Source organism: Zootoca vivipara, chromosome 1, assembly GCF_965207765.1.
Source record: "Zootoca vivipara chromosome 1, rZooViv2.hap1.1, whole genome shotgun sequence".
Taxonomy (NCBI): Eukaryota; Metazoa; Chordata; class Lepidosauria; order Squamata; family Lacertidae; genus Zootoca; species Zootoca vivipara.
Genome location: NC_142582.1, coordinates 105,761,635 through 105,786,858, shown reverse-complemented (window position 1 = coordinate 105,786,858; position 25,224 = coordinate 105,761,635). Strand labels below are relative to the sequence as shown.

At 44.5% G+C, this 25,224-nt stretch overlaps 1 protein-coding gene across 1 annotated transcript in view; it reads right to left on the bottom strand.

Annotated features, from left to right (window-relative positions):
• The window catches only part of ESRRB (estrogen related receptor beta), a 93,335-nt gene that overhangs the window by 12,041 nt on the left and 56,070 nt on the right, over nucleotides 1-25,224 (bottom strand). The window contains exons 2-4 of the mRNA XM_035118302.3: nucleotides 24,295-24,704; nucleotides 18,182-18,298; nucleotides 466-576 (exon numbers count right to left, since the gene is read on the bottom strand). Of these exons, the coding sequence (XP_034974193.1) occupies nucleotides 466-576; nucleotides 18,182-18,298; nucleotides 24,295-24,691 (625 nt within the window). The 5' untranslated portion in view covers nucleotides 24,692-24,704. The remainder of the gene's footprint in view (nucleotides 1-465; nucleotides 577-18,181; nucleotides 18,299-24,294; nucleotides 24,705-25,224) is intronic.

The window sequence follows — 25,224 nt, the reverse complement described above, 5'->3', positions numbered from 1 at the left end:
CACCAAGGAATCCGAGAGGCTAAATCTCCCCCACTGAGTGCAGACTCAGTGGCAAGCTCAGGATTTCCTCTGCATAATGTGTGAAATGCACCAGGAATAGATTCAGGCTGCAGCATAGAGATCTACGATGAATAGGTTGTTAGGCAGCTAGCAGGGTCATGCAAAGCTGGAGGACCACCATGCTGAGATGGGTAGACCACCATCTTCACCTGCAAGCTGATCTCTTGTAAATTTAGGGAAAGGCCAGGTGCTCCCTTAAACCATGGATCTGAACAATTGCCCTTGGCTTCAGTTTCAGAAAAGTCTCAGAGGACACTAACTCATGTGGCTCCCTAATTAAGACAGCTGAGAACTGGTTTCCTATGGGGAACACTCAGGGACAGCAGCACAATCCCACAGCACTATGTTAGGGGGAAGGAAACGGAGAGCTTGCCCCAGGCAACAGAGTGTGATACCGGCACTTACATGGCTTTTTGGCTGGAGGAGGAATCTGTAAGCTCAAATAAGTGCTGCTCTCGGAATCCAATCTCCTTTTGTACTTTTGACGGCCACCACGAACTCGATCCAGACGGACCCCTGTAGGCAAAAAAGGAAGGAAATCTTAAGGGTGTTTTATTTTTGGTGGAATCAGATATGTTTCTTTATTCTTTACAGGTATATTTGTATGCACATGCATTCCTATTGATTCCTATGCACGTGGGCTGTACAGTGGTACCTCGCAAGACGAATGCCCTGCAAGACGGATTTTTTCGCAAGACGAATACGTCTTGCAATCTGATGGTGACTCGCAAGACGAATTCATTTTGCAAAAAAATTGACTTGCGAATTGCGGTTTCCCATAGGAATGCATTGAAATTTAATTAATGCGTTCCTATGGGCAAAAAAAGAAATTTCAATGCATTTCTATGGGAAACCACGATTCGCAAGACGATTTTTTTGCAAAACGAATTGACTCGCGGAACGAATTAAATTCATCTTGCAAGGCACCACTGTAGTTCTAACTACACATCCTAGGGAGTAAGCCCCACTGAGCCCAATGGAATTTACTTCTGAGTAGGCGTGTTTAGGATTTTGCTGCCAATGAAGAGAAAAACTGATGAGATAAATTGACTGATGGAACAATCCCTCCATCTTCCACACTGGAAGTGGTGCAGATAGGATAGAACTTGAGATTTCTGTTCACCCAGTTATGTCTGGCTGTGCCAGTGGGGGGGGGGGAGAGGGCTCCCATCAACACAGAGCTCCTAAGTGCACCCACCTAAACCACAGGTGGTCAGATGATGTTGAAAACATGATCGCAGATAACCACCCAATAACATCACGTATGCATATCATGATGGGTGCTTAATAAAGAGGATGTCTGCATGGACCCTTAGAATGAAACTTTTCATTTACTCAGTTTCTGCATTCACACCAGGAATGGGTGGATCTGTCAATTTTGGTTTGTCTCCTTTTTCAGTTTCCTGTTCTTAAGTTCAGTTCTCCACATTTCCACCTCAGTTTCCAGGGTTTTTTAATAAAAAACAAAAACAAAAAATCCTCATGAAAATTCATCAGCATTCTAACACAAGTTTCTCCTAATTCACATATTTCTGTATGCAATTTTACCTAATGTACACATTCTTACAAATTACTTTTGCATTTTTGTATGCTGTCTTCACTAAAAAGATGCATTTATAGACACCCTTTATCCTGCTATGTGCATTTTTATGCAATTACTTGGCTGGGGAACGGTGTTGAAAATTCAGGGAAGTATGGATTTTGAAGGATGGCTGTGTTTCGGTTTGTGTATTGTTTCGGTAAGTACAAATTAGGTAGGCTTGCTTTAACAAAATCTAATTTCTCCCTCATCTGTAGCCACCAGCAATTGGCCTGATATGAGTCTGTCGGCTGCGCCAACCTGGAAATGGCATGTGGGGGCAGGAGGAGAAGTTATTTTCCAGTACAACCAGTGGGACTCCAGACATAGCAGTTGCTCCACTACTCTGTTAAATCCTGCTGCCGCCCACCAGGAATTTGGATTGCTCCGTGAAATATCTTTCTTAAAATATACACAGATATGCTTTCTCCCCCACCCAATTGATGAAAAAAGGGACAAAAACAAACAATGCGCTTTTAAACATCAGAGCTTCTTCCCTTTTCACCCTCCCATTAGCATCTCAACCCTGTGAGGTAGAACTGTTTCTATAGTGTTTGTTAAATAAAATCCAAGCAAACAGAATGACAGGCAAAAACCCAGTTCCCAGGAAACCAACTTGACTAGCATTGATAACCCAACACTACACAGGCAACCTGTCTTCATTAGTAGCTTTGGAATAACTGCACTCTCCAAGAATATTCTCCCAAATTGTGCATTTAAGATCTCGGCCATGATCAAATGAGCTAATGGGTTACAGCAAAGTGTTGTTGTTGTTTTTATGCATATGAACACCACTTATCTGCAACTTTACCAGCAGCACAATGAATTGGATGCTCATTTGGAGACTAGTCTAAACTGTTTTGTCCCTTCATGGCCACTGGTCCTGTCACCTCCTGGCAAATCGAAGGGGAAGAAATTGAGGCAGTGAGAGATTTTACTTTCTTGGGCTCCTTGATCACTGCAGATGGTGACAGCAGTCACGAAATTAAAAGACGCCTGCTTCTTGGGAGAAAAGCAATGACAAACCTAGACAGCATCTTAAAAAGCAGAGACATCACCTTGCCGACAAAGGTCTGTATAGTTAAAGCTATGGATTTCCCAGTAGTGATGTATGGAAGTGAGAGCTGGACCATAAAGAAGGCTGATCGCCGAAGAATTGATGCTTTTGAATTGTGGTGCTGGAGGAGACTCTTGAGAGTCCCATGGACTGCAAGAAGATCAAACCTATCCATTCTTAAGGAAATCAGCCCTGAGTGCTCACTGGAAGGACAGATCCTGAAGCTGAGGCTCCAATACTTTGGCCACCTCATGAGAAGAGAAGACTCCCTGGAAAAGACCCTGATGTTGGGAAAGATTGAGGGCACTAGGAGAAGGGGACGACAGAGGATGAGATGATTGGACAGTGTTCTCGAAGCTACCAACATGAGTTTGACCAAACTGCGGGAGGCAGTACAAGACAGGAGTGCCTGGCGTGTTATGGTCCATGGGGTCACGAAGAGTTGGACACGACTAAACGACTAAACAACAACAACAAAACTGTTTTGAGGTGTTTGTGCTTGCACTCTAGTGGTATATAAAATTTGGGAAATAATTGAATAAATTCATTGTAAAAACCTGTAGGGCTCTCACAGCCTGGTGAGGGTCAAAGAAGTGCGCAGACATTCACTCTCATTCATTCATGTTATTTATTCCCTAACATTTTTATGCTGTTTGATTATAAAAGAAAACCTCACAGTGGTTTACAAATATGTGGGTAGGGATTAAAGTGGGACTGCCACGTGTTTGCCATTGGTGTGAAAGGGGCCTTATGCACTTTGCACCCTTTTGCACTAATATTGAGCCTTCAGTGCTAGAGGCATGGCCAGCTGATGCTCTGGCATTTGGGGGGCGGGGCGGGGCGGGGCGCATGACCTGTATGCTTGGACCTGCTTCTCCCCACATCTTCACTGGATGAGTGAGGTGGGAATGGCTGGTGTACGCTGGCGTACACTGGAACGCCAGTCAAACTAATTTCCACTGCAAGTCCCAAGTGTGCAGTAACAGGGCATTTAGATATAGCAAAAGGGAAAGGGTGAGGAGCTAGTGGAGGGAGTTCTGCTATTTTTACCCAGCAGAATCATGCACATATAAGCATGTTGTCCTCGGTGCTTGGCTAGGAAGGTGGCTGCACAGGTTGCAAAGGTATTAGGCACCCTCAATCAGATTAGAGAAACACAAAAGGACTTAAGTGCATTAAAAGAGATAAGCAAGAGAGAGGGAGAGAGGGAGATGCAAGGAGATTTACCCTCCATCCCTCTTTTCCTTGCTGAGTAGATATGTCTATTCATCCAAGGACATTAGCTCGTTAATTTCAAAGGAGAGACTCTGTTCTCCCCCTGTCCCTCCATCCTGTTTGACACTCCTTCAGGCAAGCACTTTAAATAAGGTCACAGTTGTTGTTTCATCCAAACAGTCATCATCATGGCTAGCGTTAAAGAGACAGTGTGTGCAGACTAAACCCTCCCGCTCAGCTGTTGCTGTTTCTATGCAGAGGAATCACTAGGTGATCTAGCAGCAAACCTCATATTATTATTATTATTATTATTATTATTATTATTATTATTATTATTATTATATACCCTACCCATCTGGCTGGGTTCCCCCAGCCACTCTGGGTGGCTTACATAAAATTGTAAAACATTTATATGCTATACCTACATTTATATGCTATACCTACTCTCACTTCCTGACAGTAAGAGCTGTTCAACAGTGGAATTTGCTGCCAAGGAGTGTGGTGGAGTCTCCTTCTTTGGAGGTCTTTAAGCGGAGGTTTGACAGCCATCTGTCAGGAATGCTTTGATGGTGTTTCCTGCTTGGCAGGGGGTTGGACTGGATGGCCCTTGTGGTCTCTTCCAACTCTATGATTCTATGATACAGTGTAAAAGACACTGACGTGAGATCCCTGCCCCAAAGAGCTTACAATCTCTGCAGAAATGAAAGGCAATGCAATCCAGCAGCTAGTAGGTAATGTTTGGCAGGGCCCTGAGTTGTTTCATAAGTTGCTGTCAGAATAGTGAAAAGAAGAAACCTCTTTTGCTAATGCATCTGAGAAAGGAATGAGAGAGAAACACGGGCCATGCTGGTTTTCTAGAAATGAGCTCTGTGGTCTGCCCTCACCAGTGAATGCAGGGCAGCTGCTCCTCTCCCCTGCTGTGTCCAGTGTGGCAATTTCTGAGGAGAAATGCCTCCCTGGAAGGCAGGGAAAGGGTCAGCCAAGGCCACAAGCCTCTAAAGGTGTTGTGAAGCAGCTTGTTTTCCTTTGCTACCAGCCACTGGAGTGGTGCCACTGAACTCCTATCTTTGGGCTCCTCTGCCCTAGGCGTTTTGGCGGGAACCAGGCTGCAGTGCCATCCTTACCCCCAGCTAAAGGAACCCAAAAGGTCCACACACACTTTTTTCTATAAAAAATGTGGTGTTTGTGTAGGAGATGAGAAAGGAACTGAAGGCAGGGGAGCTAAAGGTGGAAAAAAAATGTTTTAAAAAGTTCTAACTTGGTCAGACTGCAGGAGCCTGACCTATCGACTCACAAGCAGAGCAAGAGGTTCTATGCTTTGCCTGTTTGGTCCTGTAGGAGGCGCCATCCCAAGGGTGGGCAATAACACCTAACCTCATGTAAACAGGGTGATCAATAGGATGCACCGTGCTATCCTGTATAGCTTGGAAGCCGGGGACACACTGAATAAGGACATCTGCAACCTGCAAAAATGAATGGGTGCAAATGGCTTAATTTTTCCAAGCCTCGGGGCCCTATCTGCCCCTTCAGAACCCCGTTGCCCCAAGCTGAAAGACAAGTGCATTCAATGCTTCCATGAAAATGCAGGAGAGGCTGCACTCACAAGGCAGGCGAAGAAAGCCCAGTTAGTGGGATTTGCATCCGTAAAGAGGAAATGGTAGGGGTGGGGGTGAAGAAAACAAAGAAAAAAATCAGTTCTGAGGCTTGAACAGAAACAGGAATGGAAGTAGGATGGATATGCTGAGATTTGCAAGATACATGAGGATATCAATCACAAATTAAGTTACAGTAATTATTCTGCATTTCACGCCGGCTACTTGAGTCTGAGGTTTGACAGCAGTGCAGTGACAGCACTAAATGAAAGTGCCCTATAGAAGACAGACAAAGACGGCGAGGGAAAACACAGCTCATGTGAGTCATACTGTCCAAATCAGTCTAGTTAAAGTTTCTTAACAACACAGAGTCGGGTCACCTGCAGCTGCAGAAGGGTCGCTGCTATCTGAGATGGGGAGTTGTGAATGGAAGTTAAAAGGGTCTGTAGTGCGGCTTGGTTGCTTCACTAGACTGAGAAGCAATCTGCTCATTGCACCATGAAGCCGTTCTAGTTCTGTTTTAGGACTGCTTATTTGGGGGAGTGGAGTTACCTAACATACCAAGTTGTCTTAAAGGTAAAGGTAAAGGGACCCCTGACCATTAGGTCCAGTCGCACACGAGACTGGGGTTGCAGCGCTCATCTCGCTTTACTGGCCAAGGGAGCCAGTGTACAGCTTCCGGGTCATGTGGCCAGCATGACTAAGCCGCTTCTGGCGAACCAGAGCAGCGCACAGAAATGCTTTTTACCTTCCCACCGGAGCAGTACCTATTTATCTACTTGCACCTCGTGCTTTCAAACTGCTAGGTTGGCAGGAGCTGGGACCGAGCAACGGGAGCTCACCCCGTCGTGGGGATTCGAACCGCCAACCTTCTGATCGCCAAGCCCTAGGCTCTGTGGTTTAACCCACAACACCACCCGCATCCCACCAAGTTGTCTTCCACTGTTCCAATTCACTTACTTGCCGATTTAAAACAAAACAAAAACCCAACTACTCAGCGGTCGTTCCTGTGAAACACTACATGGGCATGCATTTAAAAGGAATAAATACAGGCAGAGAATGAAATGCTAGACTTTCCTCTGGGGAAGAGGACAGCAGCGTGTGCGACTCTGTGTCTGTGTTGTGTGAAGCAATAGTGAGCACAGAGCTGAGGCAAAATTTCTCATAAGAACTTTTTCAGGAAAAAAAATTCTCAACATTTTCTTTTCCAGGCTCTTTCCCAAAGAGGGCCATATTGCTGAATATTCTCCACCATTTATGTGCTAGGTTACCATCTCCCTGCAACCGCGTGACTGAACAACACTAGGTTTGGGACGTTGTGCGGGATGCAAAATGGCTGCTGGACTTTCAGCAGTTTTGAACTGCGGGAGACATTTTTGTAGGGCAAATATGTATTCCCCCCCCCCATGTATCGTTACCCAAAGAATGGCTTTTGAAGGCAGGTGAATGTAATGTAATACAGGTTCCCAACCTGCTTGCTGACCCTATTTGGGAAAAGCTGCTAAGAATTTCCCTTCTCCTTGTAGTGTTTTCACTTTTTGCTTTCTTCCTATTAACTCTCTTTTCTGGGGAAAAAAAAAGACTTTTGATGCACTTCACGGGGGGGGGGGGGATCATGGTGGCTTCAGATTCAGCCTTACCTCCTGCCTTGAATAAAGCTGTCAGTTTTCTAATCATCCTGTTGGTGCCACTCATGTTCCAGAAGTCCTTCGAACGGAGCTGTGCCAGTACCAGCCCTTTGCAGTATGAGAGCCATTTCTACTGATCTGTTTGCTCTCCCTGCATTTCTCCAGCGCAGCCCTGCCAAGAGACATCTGTCCAACAAGTTTGAGATCAGATGTCCCCTCACTGACTTGATAACATCAGGCTTGGGAGGCCTTTTTCTTAATGGAAGGCAAATAATTCCAGCTTCACACACACCCCCGCCCCCCCCTCCCTACATGCTGGATGTAGGCCCAGTCTCTCGGAAGTAAAAATAGCCGAGTGTGCAGAGGAGGTAGCACAAGCAATCAAGTTTCGTTTCTTTTTTTCTTACCCGGAGACTAAAAATACCTCTAAAAGCTTCATGAAGCAAAGCCCTAGACAGTGGGAAATGCAGCCTATTTGCTGTCATATTGAATTTGCAGGCTGTGCATCCTTTTCAGTTGAGTCCCTATGGCAGGGTAGGTCTCCTGACTTACCATTCTGTATTTGATCCTTGGGGCGCCACGTACCTGTACGTCTGTCTGTCTGCATTTCTGCATGTGTGCCTTTGTGTGTGTCCGTATTTAAGAGTTTTTCTGCATGACCAGTTTAAGGAGTCCCCATCATCCCAACTGTTCGCAACTTATTGCATCTTACTGCATTACTCACCCCCCTGTGCTTTTTACGACAAGGATGTGTCTGGCTGATTTGAAGATTTGAAGCTGAGTCCTGTTACATAGCAATGCTTGTTACTGTAAAATACCCTGCTCTGTTTTTAATGTCTTGGTGCACATGTGGGCATGGGGGTATGTGTGCATGCCCACAAACATATACGCCCCCCAAAACAGACATGCAAGTTTGCTGCTCACAATCAGCTACCTTATTCGTTCACATGGTATGGCCAACCATGCTACATCCCCATTGCCAGGCTATTTCCTCCTGTTAAAATCCACACTGCTATGCAGAACACCACAAAAGCATTCACCAGAAGCAGCTTTTTATTATCATAATAGCCAAAAGAGAGAATGCACTTATGGGATTTCAATTAAGTCTGAAGAATCATACCATTTTCAGGATGCAAGACCACCTATCGTCTGGAAATGCCCTAACACAGGGACTGGGAGCCTCGGGCCTGAGGGCCAAATTAGGGCCTCCAGGCCTCCCCATTTGGCCCGATAAGGCTGTTTTTTTTCTTTTCCAGAAACCATGCCCATTTGCCCCACACCTGATATCTCAGAAAGCAGGATTGAACTCCCCATGCGGAATTGAACTCCCCCCTACCCTCGCGGGCCAACTTTGACAGCTGGGTGGGACCACCCACATGCCAATCATTTGATGTCATTATGACATCAGTTGATTGACAGGTGAGTGGTCTGCCAGGGAAAAAATATTCCCCATCCCTGCCCTAAAAAAACTAGATTGCTTTAAGAGAGAGGGTGCAGTGGAGCAAATCCTACATTAAGCATCTGGGACATTGGAAATGGTTTAATAGTAATCAAATTTGTTCTTAAAACTAGTGCTGAATAGTATATTTCCAGCTCGTATCAGTTTTGCATGCTCATTCATAAATCCAATTAATCTGCAAATGTTTTGTTAACCCACAAAATATGTCTCTGTGTATACATTTCTAAACATTTCATCCCAAAATATGCATTTTTTATTTATATGGATACTTTTTTTTAGTCAATAGGCATACATAGCTGTCAAGTTCTCCCCTTTTTAAGGGAAATTCCCTTATGCTGAATAGGCTTCCTTGTGAGAAAAGGGAAAACTTGGCAGCTATGGGCATATAGCAAAATTAGGAGACGTGCAACCTTCTAATGATAATTAGATAACTGTGACCAACACTTCAGTCTGGGAGGTGATGAGGCCAGTTTGCATCAGAATCCACAGAAACTTAATTCCTCAAACATCTCTCCTGAAAAGATATCAGCATTGTTACAAACAAACAAAAACACAAATTGTTTCTCAAAGCGCAATTGTCCTTCAGTGAGAGAACTTTCCTCCATGTGCTTTGTTCACCTGAAGTACCGTGTTTCCCCTTTTTTAAGACACCGTCTTATAACTTTTTTCCCTCAAAAAAACACACAGTGGCTTATTTTCAGGGGGTGTCTTTTTTTTAAAAAAAAAGTGCTGGTACAACTGGGACCCACTGGCTCAGGATGCTCGGTGCTCTCTTCTGCACATTGCTGGGCGCGTTGTTGGCGCTGCCAGTTCCGAGCGCCTGCAGGGTGGGGTGGGGGTGGCAGTGCTTTAAACCCCCAACCCTGTAGAAAGCAATGGAAGTTATGGACTGTAACAATCCTTAAGAGGCGCAGGTCTTAAAAAACCCCTGGTATCACCCTTGAAGCACAGCCTTCCAAAGTCAGGGGGGAATAGGTCTGTTTAGACAAAGGAAAGGATCGGGGGTGATTCTGTGCCCTGGGACCCACAGAACTACTTTAAAAATCCCAACCTGGGGGGGGGTCAAATAGTGAAGCCCCATAGCCCTGTAGCAACAGAAGGCACATTCTGAAGCACCCGAGCTGTTCGGTTCCATAAAAAATCCAGGAATTGTAAAATTAACAACAATAATGGGGGGGCACTCTATCCAAAGAGTTAAGAAGGAATGGGAAAGTGTTGAGTTATATATGGAAAAATATGGAAAGGAAAGTTAGTTAAAGATAAAAAATAAATAATTATCGCAAGGGGAAAAATAACATCATAAAGGGTAATAATATTAAATATAAAATAGACAACACAACAGAAAAAGCAAGTATATGACTAAATGAGATCGCACAGGAGTGAGGGAAGTGGGGAGAGAGGGAGGGGGGTAAGGAATGGAAGGAGGCAATGGTTGGAGGAGGGTATAGGGGGATGAATTAAAGGAAAATTAAGACTGAGAAGCGCATGGTTTTTGTTTTTTAAAGATGCAAAGGCTTGCAATCAGCCAAAGTATAGAGCCCAACTTCTAGGAGACTGCGATCTACTTGCGGATTTATAAACTGGAGGTGATCTACCCCCGTTATATTGGTGTTCAGGTCAGAGTTGTTTTTAGAGAGAGGAAATATCCCATTTTTGAGGTTAAAGTAAAAGTTCCTGACCTTTTTTTTATAATGAGGAAATGCTGCTAAAACTCCGTTCTTCATTCCACGAAGGGGAGAGGGGGCGGGGCCGGGTGCTCAAAGACAAAAGAAATGGAAAAGGAGATAGCGATCAAATCCAGCCTCGCATTCATGCAGCCGTCGGGAGAGGCAGGGGCTGCAGCCGAGTGCTGCTTCACAAACAAACGGGGGAAAGTGCTTAGAACCCAGAGAATCCAGCTGAAAAACACGAAGCAGCAACAGCAATTGCACACACACCATCCCAAGCCAGCACAGTAACCAAGTCCCAAAAGCAAGAAAGGACTCAGCAAACACTGCTGCGGCCGGCGTTGCTGCTGCTGACTCGGGGAGCTCAGTGATCTCTTCCGCACAGCGCCTATCACTATGGCTTATTTTCGGGGTACGGTTTATATTTCTCAAATGCTTAGAAATGCTGCTATGGCTTATTTTATGACTACGCCTTAAAAAGGGGGAAACACGGTATGCAGAAAAGTGGTATTTCTGGCACGGGTAGAAGCAGAATACTCTATAAATACAAAGCCATTAAACCCCCATGCAGCCGCAACCTGATCAGGGCCGCCTTTTAATTTCCTGACATGAGCTGGCCACTAACCCAATTACCCAGAATCCCCGGAGGAGTCCTCATCCTTCCCAGGAAGCACAAAGAGAAAGTGCAAGCATATTGCATGGACGTCAGCAGAGCTTTCACTGAAATCAAATATCTTTCAGAAAATGCACAGAATGGAAGTGGGGGGTTTTGGGGGAGGGGGGAGGATCCCAGGGAACACTTGAGAAGCAGGGGGCACTTCTCGAACGGTTGTGCTCCACCAAAAGATACTTAAAGAGAAAGTACGTAAGAGAGACAAAAATAACCCATTCAAATTAATTCTTTGTTGTTTTAGCTAGCTGCTTGGATTACAGCAGTCAGTATAACAGAAGTGGATTTAGAGTGTGCTGTATTCTGCTTAGTGGCAGTGTAAGAGAATGTGTTACAGCGACAGACCCTCCAAGTGACCCTGTTTTCCAGGGATAGTACCAGATTTACCAGAAGCCGTCCCGGTTTCTGACTTGATCCTGGAATGTCCTGCTTTTCCTTAGGTCGGACACCTGTATTTTCACTGGAGAAATGTCGGAGGGTATGCAGTGAGCTGTGCTCACAATCTGCTGGATGGAAGGAGGAAATTGCTTGGAGGCTGGAATGAAGGACCTCCTTCGCTGGAGGCATTTAAGCAGAGACGGAACGGCCATATATGAGGGATGCTGTAATTGCACCCTGCACGGTGCAGTGTTGGAACAGATGACCGCTGAGGTCCCTTAAAACTCTAAAATTATATTGTTAAGCTACGCCAAGTAGGAGTGGAAGTCTATTGGAGGGTGAAATTCTGGGAAGGAGCAGCTGGGATTTGCTAGTTAAAGCAGTTAGCAGGTTTGGGATTAGGGAAGAAGAAAAATGGGATTCTTAGCGTCATGGATGTTAGAGAAAAGTGGATTAGCTGTGATCACGGAAGTGGTTAATACATTATTTCTCTTAGTTTTGAATTATTTTTGTAAATTCTCGTTGCCTAAGCAGCTTGCCTGGTAATCTTGGGTTCATGATTGGATTGTTGTTGAGTTTTATCTTGTAGAAATATCAAGAGAGAGAAAGAAAACATATTCACTCTCAAATTAAACTTAATACAGCTAACCTCTTCTCTTGGCCTTTTTAACCCTGTCCTCTTCTGCTAGCTTTTCCTCTTAGTTTGGTGTTTTCTAATAGGTTTCTGCTCACATGGTTAGATTTTTGTTCCTCTCCATTTCCTATGCTTTATTCCTATCTCTGGGAGAGTAAAAAAAGATTTTGAAAGGTGAAGAACCTGGTAAGTTGTATTGTTAACACTGCTTGCTAACACAGTGAGATAAACGTAATGGAAATATTCTTAGGGTTTCTATGCAATTCGGGGGGGGGCAGGGTCACAGGAAAGGAACTCAAACAGGACCTCAAATCAAGTGTTTTTCTGCCCATGCCTGCTAACCCAAACCACCCGAGCTGCCTAATGCAGAGTAAATGGACAAAACAGCATTTTTCTGCACCAACGCTTTGTAAGGTCACAATCACAAAAGAATGACCTCAGTGCATGATCAGAAACATGCAATTTGATCTAAGAAAGCCTCATTCAAAGAATTCACATTTGAAATGCGACCTCACACTGCCATTTTCAGTCTCTCGTCTCCCTGCCCCCCTCCCCCACAGATAAAATACTAGTTGAGTTTGAAGAGCCAAACAACTCTATTGTTTTCCAGCATGCAAGATTCCAACTTTCAGCACTCTGAAATATTTCCTACAGGGTGAGTTTCATATTTTAGAATTCAGAGAATATTATTATTATTATTATTATTATTATTATTATTATTATTATTATTTATTCTGCCCATCAAAATATCTCAGGGCAGTTTGCAAGAAAAAAAAGGAGCTATATATTTAATAAAATAACATTACAAAGTCTTCCCTTGACTTTACCAGTTCAGACTGCAGGAGGAGTTGCCTCTCTAGTTGTACCAATGCAGCACATCAAAGAGAAAAGCACTAGGCTATGCCTATTCCTGATGTACTGTTTTTTCCATATTCAAGGGCACTGTTGCTGCTTTTAACATGGGGGGACATTCAAAAATATCACCCTCCACTTGGCAGTCTGAAATGCTGTCTACCAAATGATTTTGCTGGATGTGTAGCTCAGTTTTAAGGTTTTCAGTACCTAGTCTAGACTGATCCTCTCACCATGTATCAGATATATATATATATATATATATATATATATATATGGTACCAATTAATTTCTAGGCAAAGGTATCTTTAAGACATAAAGACTAACCAGGATACCATTTATCTGGCCCTCAGAGCTATCACTACATGCAATAGTGGATGTTGGGTGGGGCTATCTGACCTGGCAGATGTGTTACTGATGCTTTCTGGGAGGGCCATATGAATGTTGCAGCGGAGCCAATAGAGTGTTCCTGCTCACAGTCTCCTTGCCTTTCCCCTCTCCCTCCCAGCAGCCACTCTACCACCAGGTGGTCAGGTAAGTCCTGCCCCACAACTGGTTGACTATTTGGCAACCAACGTAGAACTAGAATTGTACAACTTAAGATGCCAAGGCCAAATGGAAGCATCAGCTCCATAGGCATGTTGAGCTGCAGATCCCAACCAAATGGATGCAACGGTGGCAAATCATTGTAAGAAAAAAGATGGTTAACTACAGGTAAGAAAGCTAGACGTGTGCGCTGGGCTTATATATCAGGTTTGACGTGGAAAGTTTCCCACACTGTGTTTTATCCACATGATGTAGCGAGTTTCCACTCTGCAGTGTCATGAGGGAAGAAACTGAGATGGCCCGGCGCACATGCATTCCCTGCGTTGTACTGCATTGATTAGGGCTCTCTTAAGCAAAGTGGCCAGGATATCTGAGAAAACTATTGATTGCTCACTCTGCTCCCTTCCTGCCTCTGTTTCTCAATCGCTTTCTGCATTGCCATAACAAACCCCCAGTGCTGGGTACATCACAAGGATAGTCTTTCACAGTCTTTAAGGATTCATTTGGAGCCTTCCTCTCCACCTCCACCCCCCCCCCCCGTCACCATAACCTGACAAAGACAGTCTCTATTTCTGGCAAATCTTGCCTTTTGGGTTTGTGCCCAAAAGGTCTTCTTAGGCTGTGATCTGATCCCTGCTTACTGGGATGTAAGACCCACTGAATTCATTGGGACTTAGTTCTGAGCAGACATGGTTAGGATTGCACCACTAGTGTGTGAGCTCTATCACACAGCTCCTAACCAAAGTCCTACCTAAAGAGGATGAAGAAGGAAGCTTCTTGGTTGGGAAAGGGACTGCATGGACTAGACTGCTGCTCATTCCTTCTTCCTCCCCCAAAGCCCTTGCAACTCATCTGAGGCTCAGGAGAGCGTACCGTACAGCCATTGTCAGATGGGCTTCAGAAAGACAGCAAGGGTCTTCAAGCTTGTAACCAGCAACAGTCAACAAACTTTGCCAGGAAGTTTGAGGGAGAAGAAGATGTTTGCTGATGCTAAAAAGAAGAGAAGCTAGAGGCGGATGCCTGGAAATATCCAACAAACTTGTTTAGAGACTTTCTGGAGTAATGTTGAGTCATGATTTCAGTAACTACTGGATTCGTTCGACACGCGAGCTCCAAATAAATCTAACCGCGCTATGATGGGCAAAAATGACCTTACAGTAACTTCAAAAAAAAAACACAACTCCCAATTATATTATTTTGCTTTGGGCACTTCGGAGATGACATTGTGCTCAGCTTGACTCTATTTTTAGTCTGTGTGAAAATGCCCCAAAGAACAAAACACCAAACGGGGAATCTCGTTATCCCTTTGTTAAGACGATCTGTGTTTTCACTGGGATTTTCACCAGAACTTTATAGTAAGTGACTGGTAATGGGTCACAAGAGAAAATCAAGAGAGCTATCTTCTATGCCAGAATTGTTCTTACAGTCTGATGCGATCCTGACGTCTCTGGAGATGGCAAAAGCACATTGTATCTCTTTCAAAACAGCAAGCAGCGGAGAATTATTTAATGTGGTATTTGGAAGTGTTGGTGATAGGGGACAATATGACGAATGGGATCCCGGAAGGAGAAAAATATTACTTTGAGTATCAAGGCTCTCTTCTGGTCAGTATGGGGTGCTTCTCAAGGGAAGCACTTGGAACTTGTAAGGTTGACCTGGATATAATACTAGAAAAATGTGCACTTGGGAACAACCCTGCATTGACTGGGAGATTGAATGGATGATCTAAGAGAGCCAGAGGTAGGAAGAATCAATGAACCCTTCATAAATGAGAATCCCCAGCCAATTCTGCATCTCTGTGCTGAAAGTCAAACAATTTTGGATTTGTTCTTCCTAGAAAATTGCTGACTCCTTGGAGACTAAATACCATAAAACTATTTTTTCTTGCCTTTATTGGGCTTTTAAAGCCATTGTATTGACTGAATTCCTTTTCTTCTCCAAATAATATTACTGCAAAGAATAATAATAGTAATAATAATAATCCTACAATGATGGTTGCTAGTAGTTGCAGACTTTATAGCAGTAACAATAGTTCATGGCTACCTGCATACATATGTACTGTATATTATCATAGGATGGAAGTATAAATGATCATGCACTCATAGCTGCTGAAAAAAGCAGCAGCTCTGTCCTCTGTTTTCCCCTCCCCACAAGTCTGGTAACAAATAATAACAGGATGCCACTGCTCTGAGAGTTTTCCTGCTCTCTTTCATTGGCTGACACTAGTGAGGGTAAGGAACCACAGCGGTGTCACATTCTGAGTTTTGCATTAATAGATGTTAATGGAGCAGTTTTGTAGGAGGAGACAAGGGGCAACTATGAACATCTAGTTCCAGCCACAGTCTCTCGCACCAGTATGGTGCCTGTATTACAGATGTGGAAATAATGAGAGGAAGTTGGGGAGATGATGGGATATCACCAAGGCTTTTTCCCCCCAGTTGCAACTCAACAGAACTCAGTTCCAGCACCTCTCAGGTAGGTGCCATTGCCTCTTTCTAGAAAAATAGCACTGGATATCACCCTGTGTCTAGACAAGCAGCAGCAATCCGAGGTCCGGGAAACAGGCATGTCCTGAATCACTACTATTAATGGTTGCACATATAATATGATTACATGTTCAATTAAAGCAGTGTGCATTTGGAGCAGTGTAATCTAAACTTCAGTGCTGGAAAGCCTGTATGAGATAAAGAACTGGACGCGAAGTGGATGCTGGAATGAATGTGGTTTGAAGCTGTAAAGGAAAGAACAAATCAGGCCCAGTTCTAGGTGCCGTCCCGGTGGCGCGGGGCGCCAGGGCGCGGGGCCGGCAGGGGGGGTGCTGCGTGACGGGCGCCTGACCTGCTGGAGACGGCCCTGGAGCAAATCAGAGTAAGTAAAATGGAAGAATCTAAGGGACCAAAAGAGAGCTCATCTTTCCCAGCTTCCGAAGGACAACACACCGGTAGGTCACTCCACCACCTTCAAAGCAGGCTAATTTCTCTCTCTGAATCCATCACCATCCTAATCTAAAAGCAAGGTCATGAAGGGTCACACACAGGCCTGAGCTCACCAGTGTCAGGAGAGCTACAGTCGAGAGAGTGAGCGATCGAGAGGCAGAAATTTAACCTCAGATAAGATCTGTCAATCAAAGGGCAAAACAGGGTTTAAATCTACATTACTAACAGCACTAGCTTTTGATCACTCTTGCAACACCTCAGAGGAAAGCGCTATGGCTTCCGATTCATCTCTGGCTTCCGCAGATGGCAGCCTGCCTGCTTTGGCTGAAATGTGCTGGGCTGGAGCACTCTCCAGTGCTGATATCCTTTCAGTGTGGGTTAGGCTGTGAGGCAGCTGTGCTTTTCCAAGTACATCGATGCAGAGAGTTACAAGTGCTACATTTCCTCCCTGCCCCCCCCTCCATCCTTCCATTCTGGAGGGAGCCCAGGGAAATGAAGCTTTGAAGCCAATCCATAAGAATGTGTTTAATTGCCATTGAATTCCCAGTGGCGCACCTTGAATGGATGGATGGAGGGGGCGGGAGGAGAGGAGCACAAGGGGATGAGCCAAGCACTGTTCAGACAGCACTGAGCAGATCAATAGGTGGGGTGAGGTGGTGGGCTGAGCACTGCAGGGCAAAGGAGACCACCTGCACAGGGACAAAGGCTCTCTCCAGCCAGGGATGTTTATCTCTTCTCAGAACAAATGGACTATGATCAAACTTTCTTCCCAGTCGTGCCAAGGGATGGGTGTGCGTGTGTGAATTTGATTCAGTTTTCATTGGAAGGCGAACCAGCGCAGCACACACTTTCTGAAACAATGCGAGAACCGAAACACAACCAACCACCTTTCAAAATGCACACTTCTCCAGATTTTGTAATGCAGTTCTCCAGTCAAGTAATGTGTACCAAAATGCATATAACAGAGTTTGTGTGAGCATAAAAATGCAGTTCTGGTTTTACATGTGTGGAATCTTATAGCTTGTAGCACGCCACTTCTGTAAATGTTTCTTATAAAATAAATGTGTACAAATAAATGGGGGATCAAAGGAATGATTCTTCAGCCATTTTTAAGTGCCTATAAAGAGGAAGGAGAATGCCACTGCTCAGATGACTCCCCCCCTTTTTTTAAAAAGGAAAAGGCTTTTTCACACGTGGAAAATAAGTCAAGTGCAACCCCTCTTAGGAGGGTTTCCAATGGAACAAAATATTAATACAAACAGCACAATTCACTAAAAAAGACAGCAGCATATTGCGGTGGGAGCCATGGCACCACCTGCACATATCCATCAGTGTTGGAGGCCTACATTCTTGCCCAAATGCAATCTTTTAAGTCACTTCTCTGGGTACCTCCACTTTCTGAGATTAGGCAGGCCACAGAGAAATATTGGATTTTTTTTTCAGGTGTGGTACCCAAAGTGTGGAATGCTCTCCTCAGATTAGTTTGGGGAATCTTAGGTTTTCACAGTGCTAGGCAAATACCCTTTTATTTGCCAAAGCATCTTAAAACACATTTCCATTTTTTGTGTGGAAGCTGACCTAGGAGGTCTGAAATTTAAAGGTTGGGACACCAACTCTTTTAAACAAACCAGCAAAACATGCACAACTGCAGTTCGGCACATATGCATTCTTCACCCCTGACTGTGGTGTGTTAGGTTTAGATTTGCCTGCTTTTAGCATTTTCAGTCAGGTCAGGAACAGAATTTCAATTTAACACAACCGGCATGTCACTGAGTCACTCAGAATTCGAACCGACTTCAGCTGCTTCCTCCTCCACATCAAAAGCATAATCTGGCCTCAGTCAGAGAGAGGTGAGGGTTTTTTAGGTGCTGGCAAATCGACAGAAGTCATGCGCCCGGCTCGCCTTACCTTCTTTCAGCATCCCCACTTTGAGGCATTTCATGAAGCGACACGCCTGGCAGGATTTGCGCCTCCGTTTTGTGATTTCACACTCATTGGTTGCCGGGCAGCTGTATTCAATGTTCCCTGCAAAGACAAAGAGGGGCTCACTAAGGACTAGCACCAAATAGAAGTGAAGGGTATCATGCCCTCAGAAGTGTTCCAACAACAAAAACGGAATCGCTGCTTTGACCAGTGCCGTTGTTACACGAGCCCTACTACAAATGGGCAGATGTATCCGTTTTTGATTTCTCACTTGTTTCTCATTTTCCCAGTCCTAAATGTAATTCTCTGCATTCCCCCATCAGTTTTCAGGTTTTCCTCATGAAAAAGAAAAGTCCCTGTGAAGATTCTTCAGCATCTTAGTATGAATGTCCTCTAATTATTTCTAATAGGCATATGTTTGTATGCACTTTTGTCTAATATGCAACATTTCTGCAAAGCAATTTCCCTTAACATCATGCATTCTCACATGCCATTTTCATTAACATGCATTTTTAGGCATACATTTTATCCCAGTATGTGTGTGTTTGTACACATTACTTGGCCAGAGAACTGCATTGTAAAATTGAAAGAAGTGCAAATTTGAAGGATGGCTGCTTTTCGGTTCTCGTATTGTTTCAGGAAATGCATATTAGGTAGTACATGAAAACTGAATCAAATTTGTTTCCCACCCCTAGTTCCTGCAAAGAAGGCTTACAATCTACATTTGAAAAATGAAGGGAGGTGGTCAGAAGTTTATAAATTCATGAATAGTGAGGGTGAGGTGGCAGAGGAAGAACAGTGAAGATGAAGACTCTAGAAAAGATTTCTTGCAGATACGGTTCTGACATTACCCTTTCACATATATGCAGAAACACACACACACACACGACAGGTCTTTTCAAAGCACTTTGAGAAGAGAAACCTAATCAGTGGATATGGTCTCGAACGAAAGTTTATTCATGCATAGAGGGGGGAAATGTACTGAGATGACCTTAAACAAGTCACCATCCTGGAGTCTTAGTACATCATCTCTTAACTTTGGATAATATTTCCTACATGGTCCATACTGGAATGAATGAAGCTGGGCTGAGATATGACTTGGACCATAGGGCTGCTATTAAAAGCTACTGCACCCTGCCACTCAGTTTTTGGCAAAAATGTGACGCAACATCACATAGTTCCCCATCCCTTGCGCCACATCATTGGCTGATGTTGGAGAATGCAGGAAAATATTTGGCATGATGATATAATGTCAGACATTTCCTTAATGAAATACAAGGAGAGGAGGAAAAACTTCAACATGGGTTGCCATTTTTGGTAGCGGCCCCATTACAGGCATAGCTTCTGGTTCTGAAATGAGCTAAGGACTGAAAATCACATTGAAATTGCTACTTGTTTTTTTAAAGAATAATTACCACGCTGCCAAAACAGCAGGTTGAACTAGTTAACTCCTGGGGCTTATTAAGGAACACTGTAACCCCCAACGATGCTGACTCTGAGCCTGCCTGCCTTACAAAAGGGTTTCACCTTCAGAGTATTATCTTTTAAGACCCACATCCTGACAGTCAACACCAACGTGAGACAACTTCATTTCTCTGATGCCCTTCAGCATGCTCACACAGCCCTGCCACCACATGGTTAGATTCAGGAGCTTGGAGAGCAGTACCAGCTGCTTCCATTGAGTCTATACCCTGGCATTGCACAGCGCCTGAATTTCAATAGCCAAGGAAGTATCAAATATCTCTAAAAGCTGGAAATTGAAATTCAAGCTTGATCTCTAGTTAACAAATGAACTGCAGTAGCAAGGCAGGTACACCCAGCCAGCCACAGAATCCCTGCTTTTCTGCAGTACATCCCCTCACCCAAACACACACATACACAAGAATCATAGAATTGCAGAGTTGGAAGGGACCTGGAAAGCACAGTAGGTTTGTCTGTTTTGCATCCCGTTCTTTAAATCACCCGTTTCTCACTTTCAAATGCAAGGGTACAATTCCTTCAGAGCAAACCTACAGTTTTCTCCATCTTCAGGTAACAAAAATAAATAAATCTGGTGTCAAGAATCAGCCAGCAATGTTGCTTTGTGACCTGCACGTCCTTTTATCACACTTTCTACCAAGTCACAAACAAAAAACTGCTCCAGTGCATTCATGTTGTCCCTGACTAAAAGTGAGGAACTATGAAAGTATTGCCAATAAACCTTAATGCCATCAGATCACCTTGTATTGTGTCTAATAGTAGAGCAATGTGCTGCCATGAATGGGTGCAGATGGGCTTGAGCAGCAAAAACCCCTCTTTCTCTCTTCTTTAGAGAAAATCACAGGTAAGAGAAGGTAGCAGTCAAACTCATTCAAGATAAGCAACTCTCTTCAAAATTTAGCAAAGTTCTCTGCTCTGTTGTTGTTGTTGTTGTTGTTGTTGTTGTTGTTGTTGTTGTTGTTGTTGTTGTTGTATTCCTCCCCACCCCCCACCTCCCACAACTTTCCCAATTTCTTTTATGGGTCCTGAGGCTGCCTGCCAACAGGACAGAACCACTCACGCTGCCTTGCAATTTCTGTAAGTGCCCTGTGATAAAGTGATGAGATTAACTCATTGGGATTCTAACAGCCTTCCCACCGGCTGGCAGTCAGGCTGCCACTTCAGTCACTGTGGACTTGGGGCGATCTGGCAGCCGGCAGCCGAAAGAGTTCCAGGGTGTCTTCAGGAGCCAGAGGAGGAACCTGCGCACGCCAATGAGCAGCAGCAAAAGATGCACACATGCATGCATGCATGCATGCTCACACATGTGTACGAGAGTATGCCTTGAGCATGTCACTCATCCTATTTGACCATGCATAATTGAGGGGAATGACTTCAAAGGCTGGGCTAGCTAGGAGATCCAGGGCTTGAACTGGGACATAATCTTGAAAGCAACCGAGGACGTTGTGTGCTTTAGATCTCAGAGCCCTCTCAGAGGTCTCAGAACAGAACGGAATTATGCAACATCAGCAGCCTTGGGGGTTGACAGACAGCATGCGGCCCCTGGATTGGCCAGGGTTGCTATAAATATTGAGAGCTCAACCTCTTATCCTTTCCCTATGAACAAGAGCAGAACCTGTACCCTGCTATTTTCTAGCTCCCATTCCCAGAATTCAGGAGTAGGGGATCGGGGAAAGTATCAGCATGCTCAGACAGATGCCAGGATTCCTGCATCTCAGCAGAACCTACTGCTGATGCCCACTCTGCCCCATCCGCACCCTCTGCATGGGAGGTGCCTGCCATTTAAAATTACCCCTAATTTGTACTGTGGTATTGTGGAAAACATTTTTTATAAAAATTCTGTATTGCTTTTGTTCTGACTGTAAGCCATATTGTAGCAGTTGGAAAGATGGAGTGTAAATTAGGAGTGTGCATCAGTTCAAGGTGGGTCACAAATAACAAGGTGAGTTGGAATCCATACAGGCACACACTCAAGTTGGATCAGCAGCCCCCCCCCTAATGTCTCGTGTCACTCTGCAATTTCTGTACCTCCTGTATTTCTATGTTTCTTTAAGGCATCGGGCTTTGCAAGAAGTGAGGCTGTACAAAATGCCTGCCAAGCACACAGGAGCTCTGGTTTTTGTTGTAGTTGTTAAAGCACAGAAGCAGACTGTTTTTAAAACAAAAAGCTTCATTTAAGGTGGTTGTTGTTGTTGTGTGTGTGTGTTTTAAAAAATCCTACATTGCGCTGTTTTAACAAACCAAACCAAAAAGAGAGCTCTTTGGAACTCTCCAGGCAAAATTTTGGACAGCCTCACATTGTAAGGTCTACTGGAAGAAACAAACGAGGAATGGGATGGAAAGGAAAGGCTGGTGTGAAGCTACAACATTGGGTGTTTTTTTTTAGCGTACTACCAACAAGACACACCACTCATCTGCCTCTTAATTATCATATGACTTGGAAGAACATGAGACAAGTCTCCAGTCCGATGCCTCCCTGCCTCCTGGGAATCATAAAGAAAAGTGAGCCCCTTTACAGGAAGTCACTACACCTTTTCATCCACAATTTGCTGAACTTAACCCAATCTGAAGGGTCTCCCAGGCTTGTAAATTTCATCCACTTTGGCCAAAAGGGGGAAACAAACGTATAGCCCAGTTTTGGATTTCTCATTCTGCTGAATAGAGAACCCAGAGCCTCGTTTTACACAGAATGTATTGGAACCCAAATTACAGAAACAAAGTGAAGAGAGCAACAAACAACCCAGAAGCAGATGGATTTTGTTTTAATGCACAAAAGCAGGTGCAAGGTGAAGCTTTGGGCCTATTTTCACCCCTAAATGTGAGAAAATAAAATAAATGAAATGAAAGACGGTCCATTTCCCATGATTGCGTAGAGAGAGGCAACATTGGGGGCTTTGTGATGAACTAAAATAGAAGTACTCTATCCTGTAACCACTCGGCACAGAGGACTGTGCTGCAGTCACTTTCAGAGCGGTCCACCAGAAAGCCTTTCTCTGGAAGAGGGGGAGGCTCAAACTTATTCTCCTTGTGGAGAACGCATACATCAGGTCTAACTTTGGAATAGCTACCTCTGCCCCCTACCCCACCCCACCAGAAACTCACAAGGAGCATTTTGTTCCATTTTACATCCTCTAATTCAAAAGTCCTCTTTCTGTCAGGACTGAACAGCACTTGGCTGCTGCTGCAGAAGCACACGGCTATTTTTGATGTACGTTCAACAACTGTTACAGTGAAGTGACTGCCAGCTATTGTTAGGAGGCATTTCCTGGTTCTGTAGCATCGGCTGATGAATAATATTACCATAACTCTGTATTAATGCATCTTCTGTCATTCGCCCCCCCCCCGACACACACATTTTGAAGTGGTAATAGGTGCTAAGGGATATACAGACTGAATATAAATGAGAACCTTGAGGGTGTCCAATGATCCTATCTCACAGGATTGCTAACATGTTAACAGCTGAAAGCCATGGAAATCGACAGTGGGCCCTTCTTTGTAAAGTTGCCGCGCACGACTTCACTGTCACAAGCAAAAATAAGGGTCAACCCATAATAACAATCAAACATGACAAGCATGAGGATGCACTTACTTTAAACGTACAAGGCCCTGGAAGTCTCAGGGTTGAAAGAGACGTGACACAGGAGATCTGTGTTCGAATCTTCCCCGACCCTCTTTAAAGCAGCCATGGGAGGCTCCAGTTTTGATCAGAGCAGGAGCAGGAGGGCAGTGCAGTATACAAATATTTTTATAAATAAATAAATTCAGTGCTTGTCATAGAATTGTAGAATTGGAAGACTCTAGGATCATCTAGAATCATCTAGTCCAACCCCCTGCAATGCTGGAATTTCAAATATAGCATCCATGATAGATGGCCATCCAACCTCTGCTTAAAAACCTCCAGTGAAAGAGAGTCCCCCACCTTCCCAAGGGAATCCTTTCCACTCTCAAACAGCTCTTATGGTCAGGAGGTTCTTCCTGATGTTTAGTCAGAATCTCCTTTCCTGTCACTTGAAGCTATTGGTTTGAGTCCTACCCTCCACAGCAGGAGAAAACAAGCTTGCTCCATCTTGCACGTGACAGCCTTTTAGATATATGCAGGTGGCTATCATTTCTCCTCTCTGTCTCCTCTTATCCGGGCTAAACACACCCAGCTCCCTCAACCGTTCCTCACAGGGTTTGATTTCCAGACCCGTTCCAGCTTATCCATATCCTTCTTAAACTGTGGTGCCCAGAACTGAATACAGTACACCAGGTGTGGTCTGACCAAGGCAGAATAAAGTGGGACTATTACTTCCCTTAATCGGGACACTATACTTCTGTTGATGCAGCCTAGGAGATCCTTTTCACATGTACACTGATTGCTACTGACCCAAATGGTAAGGATTGCAAAGCATTTCATTTTTCATTTTTCACTTGGATACCCTGCATCCTGACTCCACATTCAACAAGAGTCTCGGCTGTCAGCTCTCACCCTTTTCTAAAAACATAGCAACCCCCCCCCCCCCGGATCTTATTTCAGTTATTGGGGAGCATACTACAACAGCTTCTACTTGCAAACCAAAGAACCCATTTTGTCACATTGGCCCCCTTGCTTGCATCCCTTCTCCCAGGCCCCGTACCTTGAATTGTCCTCTTGAAGAAGGCTTTGCATGCTTCACAGGACGCCACTCCGTAATGGTACCCGGACGCAATGTCCCCGCACACTAGGCACAGCCTCTTGGGGATGGCGTTCAGCATATACTCGCACTTGGTGGGCGAGTCTTCCATGATGGCGCTGGCGCAGTCATCGTACCGTTTGCGGCAGGGCCCTCCGCCAATCCCTGCACTGCTGAACATGGGTGGTGAATCCAGGCCATTGGGGTGGCCACCTATAGTGATGCCATAACCGCCGCTGGCGTCGGATGAACCACTCGGGCTGTGGTGGCTGATGGCGTCGATGCCGGAAGATGGGCTGGATGGCTCAGTCTTGATGAAGGATCCACAACTGGAGGTGAGGTGGCGCTCATCTGTGGACATTCTGCCTAACAGCCTGTGGGTAGGAAGCACAGGGACCTGTTAGCTGATAGGGAGGGAAAGCCACACGGAACTGGAATAGAATCTGCTTCAATAGTTGATTGTTAAAAAGTACTTTTCCAAAAGAAACCAGAGTCCTTTTTGTTGCGGACAATTCAGACTGAAATTCCCAGGTGTCAAAAAAAAAAAGGTGGTTTATGTATGTCACTACTGCGGCCCGTGTCTTCTTAGAATAAAACAGAAAACGAGCGAGGTCCCAACTAAAGAAGAATGGCAACTTAAGCTGACGGAATATGCGCTGCTTGCAGACTTAACATGTAGAGTAAGAGAAGAAGAAGAAGAACATACGTTTAGAGAAGATTGGAAAACGTTTATAGAATATATGGGGAATAATTGTGCACGGTTGAAAACGCTAGCAGCATTAAGATAAATTCAACAGTGTAAATAAGTTTTGATGGATCCAATAATGGAATGCTGAATGGTATAGTTTTTGTAAAATATGCAGGGATTTATGATATGTAAAATGAACTATGGAA